The following is a 6,456-nucleotide window of genomic DNA, read 5'->3' as shown; positions in this document are numbered from 1 at the left end:
ACTATGCCTTTTGATTAACTCTTGTTGCAACTTCAATAATGGACACCATGGTTATTTTTATCTTATCAGGAGAAAACATGCGAAGGTAAACAGCTGAAGAAAGTGAAATCTGGAGATGATAACTGTGCTTCCTCAGAGTATAAAGAACTCACTGAATAAACATGCAAAAGACTTTGATACTGACAAAGGGAAAGTACTTTTTATGTACAATGCTCTTTCGATCTATGGACCAGCTCCTGAAATACCATTTCTATCACAGTAACTCCCTGTGCACAGGATAGTGGAAGGCTGTTGGGAATTACACAGACACTTTACAAGATCATGGTAGTCCTCCAAAAAATTAGGTGTAACTAAAAAAAAAAGTAGGAGTTAGAAACAATTAATACATAGAAATATGAATAAATTAATAGATTTTCTTATGCTGCTAGAGCATTAATAAGTCTCAGAGCTTATGGTGTCCCTTCTTATGGTTAAAATACATCGCAGTTCTACAACAAATAACAAACAATGACTAAGGATATAAATATTGTGCTTCAGGGCATAAGCCAAAGGCTAACACACAGAACAGAAATATTTTAGTTTACAAGTATGTTATCTGACTGTAGTATTTTTCTGCCTTGTAGTTGAAGTAATCTGTTGCTGGTTACACAGATGGAGCATAGAATGGACCTGGAGCTCACTTATTATGAGGTCTGATACATCTTTTCTATTCTGTACCTTTACACTACTGTGCTGCTAAAATTTTTTATGATTGTTAGTTTAGGTTTTATATCTTCAAAGGTAAAGTAATAGAAGGGTTATTATTTCTTTTTATTTTTAAGTAAAGTTTGGCATTTCTCCAGTGCCAGTTCTGAAGTTGACCCAAGGAAGGCATTGAGATTGATAATCACCTAAAAGTAAAGACAGCTCTATAGTTAGCATCCATTGAGGAAAGTACTGTTTTACATCCTCTATAAATATTTAATCACCAAAGAAAATAGGATGGAACTGTTATGGTACGAGTGACTTCCTGCGTCTGATTACAGAAAGGATTCTCAGTCTGAAGCCTGATCTATTGTAACAATACAAAATGTGTTCCCTGGAGTAGTTTATTTCTCAGTTACAATAAAATAACCAAATTTGAGTGTTAAAAGGTACGTTACAAAATTCTAGAAAAAAGTCAAAATGCTCTTCTTGGTTTACAGTTATCTGCTATTTGCAGCACTCTTACTCAAGGTGCTTACATTTATTTTCCTTCTTCTAGTTACATGATTTTGCTCACGTATTTACATTTTATTTGCTACTTTTCTTGTTTGTGGCAGATAATGTTGTGATGTTTTAATGATATATAGATTTTAGCACTGTGATTTTCTGTTTTAACAAGTTGGAGCTTAAAAAGACTGAAAAACCGATTTTATTCAGTCTGATGTCTAAAGTTACATGATAGCATCGTTCCAATATTCACAAAGGAGCAATAGGGCAGATGAGATTACAACTGGAAACTCATCAAAGTAAATTGATGCCTGCTTTGGTCCTGGACACTGCTGTTAGCTGTCTTCAGCTTCAGAGGTAGAAGTAGTGCCTGAGAAAACGTGCAAAGCTCTTTTTCAGCTTGGACAAGCAATAAAATTAATTCTGCTGGAATGGATGAAAAAAATGATCACCCAGCAGCTAAACCTGAAGATGAACTAAGTGTAAGTAGGTGACTTAAGCATTCTTGATTTCATACACCTCTTGATGCTGTTAGATCTCTTCTGATCTAGTTTTCAAGTATTAAACTTAAAATCACAGTTAGATTTGGTAGAATTTTCTGTTTTATAACTCGATCTGAAAATGCCAACATATGTATATTTGTTTTCAGATTGCTAGTAACATGTATTTTTAGACAAGTGAAGTAATGAGCATGCCAGTGTGACAATATGAAAAGCTTATATTGGTGTCATGGCAGCATGTTTTTCCAAAACCAAATCCGTTTCTAGGCAGGAAAGGCACCATTAAAGTAGGTAAAGTGTTTTGTTTTACCCTGAGAAGATACAGAAGGGGATTATTGCATGAACATTAACTCCTGACAAAGAAGTAATTAAATAATTTAGTGTATGGTGATAGTCAAATTGCAGCTTTAGCTGGAAACCAATTCTAGACTAGAAGAACTAGGTTGCAGCAGAGAGGAAAGCTGAGTGAAGAACTGTCATCCTTATTGAGGGAACAGCTTAACTTTGTTTTTCTTGCTATAAAGTGTTTATGGTAAACTAGCATGGCCTTGGGAAATCTTTAAAATGTAGCACATAGCTTTCAGTATTCTTTTGAATCCCGAGTAACAGAGAACTCTGCCATGCAAGCCATGATATATGAAGTGTGTTTTCTTTAAACAAGGTTATAATTGCAGTAGATGCAATGGAGACGTTGGCTGTTTCAAGTGCATACTTATGGACCTAGTGGTGTCAATCTTGAGCAGTCTTTAATGATCCTTGACGGGATCTAATTTTCAAGAATAAATCTTTCTGCTACAAAAAGGAACAGCATGGGAAATTTTAAATATAAAATATTATTGGGGGAATGTTTGATCAAAGTGGTCCAAATTTCAGATGTCAGGACCGAGCATTCATTGGGCTGTGCCAAGGTGTCCTATTGAACACCTGAGTGTGTAAGGGAACTTCACATGACAGAGCAGAGCTTTAAACAAAGAGGCAATTTGGTTTTCATCCTTAAACAGAAATGTACTCAATAAGGTTTTGAAAAAATACAGAAGATGGGAAAACTGAGTCCTGGGCAAAATGAGAACATGCAAAACAAGTGCAGTTAATTGCCCAGGTAGAAGGTATGAGTCTGAAATCTTCCAGTTCCCACATTTTGTTTGAGGAAATTGTAAAGTGTGCTACTGGGTCTTATTGTTCATTATTACTTATTACTAATTTTCATTCTCATCTTTGAACATTCTCAACTTTGAAGTCAAGGGTTGCTAGCCATTGTATTTGACTACGGGACTGGCAGGATATTTGTGGTGATGTTGCTTGTGCTCCTCTGTGAGGATACAGAGAGCTCTTTTTTTGAAACCATTACCAGGGCACAGTATCAGAGAATCAGAAACATTTACACTGGTGGGGACTTTTGAAGATTTTCAAATTTAGGAAAAAAACCCCTGGGCTAACAACAAAGCCAGAACAGAATTCTTGGGGCGTTATCCCACTGAGTTTTTAATACCTCCAGGGATGGAGGTTCCCTGGCCGCTGTGGCTGAGGTGCATGGCCATCATGGTGACATACATTCCCACCCTCTGAGCTGTCTGGCTGGAGTTTCCCCTGCTGCCGTGTGTTACTGTTGTGGCTGTGTCCTCACTGCACGTTGGTGAGAAAAGTGTGGCTGTCTTCTCCCTGACCTACTTTAGATAGGGAAATCTATAATTAGATTTACCCTGCCTTCTCGTCTCCGGATAAACAACCTCAGGGCTCCCAGCTTTTTGCTGTACATCATCTGCTCCAGCACCTTGCCTCTTGGTGGCCCTTCCCCGGAATCACTCCGGTTTACCAACATCTCTGTTATACCAGTGGGCCCAAAACTGGACACAATACTTCAGATGTGTCTCTACTAGTATTGGGCAGAAGGAAACAACCACCTAGCGTAGATCATTTCCCAGCACCACTTTTGCAAATGTCTAGTAGTTATGCTTGTCATTTTCTGGCTGTCAAGCTCCATCAGCACATAGTTTTTGTAGCCACTGTATCCAGCTTAGCATCCTACATGGATAACTTGGAGTGCAGTTCTTAGCTGGGTACTTACCGACTTTCATAGCCTTCTCTTTCCTCAAGTGAAATACAGTTAATAGTGTTGAAAAACGAGCTTTGTGTGCACACTTTTTAGTCTATAACAGGCCACACGTCCTTGCAGTGTACCTTCTGAGAGGCTTCAAAGAATGTGATGATGGTAAATAGCCTGGCAGCTTGTTGCAGCCTTTCTCCTGGCTGCCTACCTCCGCAGAGTGAGGGTGATGTGCTCCAGGTGCAGATACAGACCAGTTAGCCTTGGTCTTTGTGAGAGGTTCTTGATTTGCACTGATGAGGAATAATGTACCTCTGAGCAGTCCTAGCCCACCAGTGGCATAAAATCAGCTGTGAGGTGGGGAGACCCACTTTGAAGATGCTCTTAAAATGAATCAAGCTATTCCAAAGACAAGGGAAAAGGTCTTTTTTCACTTTGGTCTTCAACTTTAAAATGATGTAGTTCAGTATCATCTTTGCATATATGAGCTCCTGAGCCAGGTCTTTTCGTCTCAAAGCCTGTTTTGTGCTTCATAGAAGACTTCCCACTGAAACTCTTGCTGCTGATTGCTGCCGTGTGTGTGTTCACACCGTCAGTCACAGAGAGCTTGCAGCTTTCTGAGGCAGCCTCTTGACAGCTTCCCTCTCACTAGCATCAACATGTGTTTGGAAATTTTGTTCTGAGTGTTCTTTATTGTTGAGGCAATATTATGGAACTTCTGTTATAGTTGTGATGTAAGGAGGACATTAAAGGGCGTTTTTTTATGGTTCTAATTCTGGTGCAGCTGGGTATCACAGCTGTGTCTGTGTTTGCAGCCAGTGCACTTGGTCATAGTGCCCTGAGTGGTCCAGGAACTCACCAGGTAACTTCTGCATAGATGAGGTGATGTGCTGACTTGAGAGGTGACTGAACCTCTTGCTGAGCTTGCAACTGAGCGTTTGACTGTCACAAGAGCTCTCAAAGTGGAGATTTTATGAAGTCCCAGGGGTTCCCAGGCAGCTCTTGCCATGCCTGCAGCAACTGATAGACATTATTTGTGTGCTTAAATGTGTTGATTATCTCCTGCAGAGGAAAATGCCTGGGGGAGTGTCTGGTATAAACAGATTTTCCAGACCAGACCAGACTGTAGACAGATAAGATACTTATAGAATGTAGAAACTGCTCCTTGTAAATGCAAAAATGGTCATGTAGTAACCTTTTGTACCTAGATAAGATGGTCAGGAGATATTTTGATTCTAGTTTTAAAAAATCTGAGACAGTAGTTTAAAATAAACTGGCAAGGGGCTGGATATCCAGGTGATGACTTTGTCCAGGTCCCATCCCAGCAAGATCCGTGCTGTGTCCTCTGGTTCACTGGAGGGAGCTTCCCGGGGGAGCTGGACATGTAGGACAAGGACTTCTGTACCACTGCTCCTCATCCTGAAAGGAAGTGCAGAGTTTTTCTGAGAAATGAATGGGTTGAGCCAGCTTGTTTTGGGGTAGTTCTGGTCTGAGAAAAAAAGTAGCTTTTTGTTTTTTGAACAGCAGTGAATTTTTGAACATAGGCTGGGAGGAAAGAATGGCGGTGTGGCATACGCCTGTGTCTTGGTTCTTTAGGAGGGAAATGACAAGCCATAGTACTGGAAAAAGGACTGACTATTTGAACATCATGCTAACCCCTCCCTCCTGCTTCCCACAAAGGGCATGAATGGCTGAAGGTGTATCTGCTTCCACACCAAACCTGCGTAAGCATAGCAATTACTTGGGTCATGAGACGCTTTGCTAGGTTATGTTACCAAGCTGCTGGTGCTGTTCTGCAGTGCTCATCTGTGTATACATCTCAGATGCAGACAGCGCAAGGTAATTCAGCGTTGTCTACCCTTTGGACTAAAGAGGGGTAATTTACACTAATGAAGGGTGCACAAGGATATTAGCATTCATTTGGATGGCTAATGCTGGGTAGCTGTGTCATAGCGAGCTGTCACCCTAGGGTACATTGTGGTTTTACATCCTTATACAATAGGGACTGACTCTGTGTTATATCAGCGAGTGTCTGGAAGAAAAGGACCTTACTTTCTGACCGGGGTTTTAAACTGCTACTAAGTTAACTATAGTTGTGTATATGCAGTAACAAATATGTGTAGGAAACTGTTCTAGTTATTGGCCAGTCAATTGCTGTAGAAATGTTCCACGTTTTTTGTTGTCTTTCACCTTCTTTTAGGTAGCCAACATCCCAGTCCAAATGGTGGCTGCAGAAGATAAGTTGGCAAAAAGGATTCTGGCAATGAAAAAACACGGCAGATTGAAATTGAAGAAAAAAGATAAGTTGCTGTGGAATTTTCAAAACAAAATAATTCTTTTTACCCTCATTCTATTCATTTTAGGAGTTGTAACCTGGACATTATTGTGGCTCTTCATTGGTGAGTTGCTGACAGCTGATGCCAATTTCATACATCACTGTCCCCAATAGCACTTTCAGCTGGGTTTAGGATCTCACTTGTCCTGAAGGCTGTTTCTAAAATAAACATGGAACACTTCTGGGTATCTTTGTTAAAACTTAACAAGTAATTACAAGAGCAGGCATAGCTGCTGCCTTTAGGAAGTGTGACTTTTTCTTAAGTGTTATGCAAAACCTATTTTATGTGCTAGCTAATTGCACAGATCTGACAGTTCTGATGAGCTTGATTCCTCGGAAATTTTTACTTTGTGGTTTTTTGGCCTTCTGCTTACCTGACAAAGGTC

General features: G+C 40.0%; 1 protein-coding gene across 1 annotated transcript in view; it reads left to right on the top strand.

Moving 5' to 3' along the window:
* The first annotated feature begins 1,462 nt into the window (after window positions 1-1,462).
* Window positions 1,463-6,456, top strand: part of TMPRSS7 (transmembrane serine protease 7) — a 32,680-nt gene continuing 27,686 nt past the window's right edge. The window contains 3 exon segments of the mRNA XM_040583061.1: window positions 1,463-1,579; window positions 1,581-1,673; window positions 5,936-6,134. Coding sequence (XP_040438995.1) covers window positions 1,463-1,579; window positions 1,581-1,673; window positions 5,936-6,134 — 409 coding nt within the window.

Source organism: Falco naumanni, chromosome 2 (genome assembly GCF_017639655.2).
Source record: "Falco naumanni isolate bFalNau1 chromosome 2, bFalNau1.pat, whole genome shotgun sequence".
NCBI lineage: Eukaryota > Metazoa > Chordata > Aves > Falconiformes > Falconidae > Falco > Falco naumanni.
This window is presented reverse-complemented; position numbering and strand designations above follow the sequence as displayed.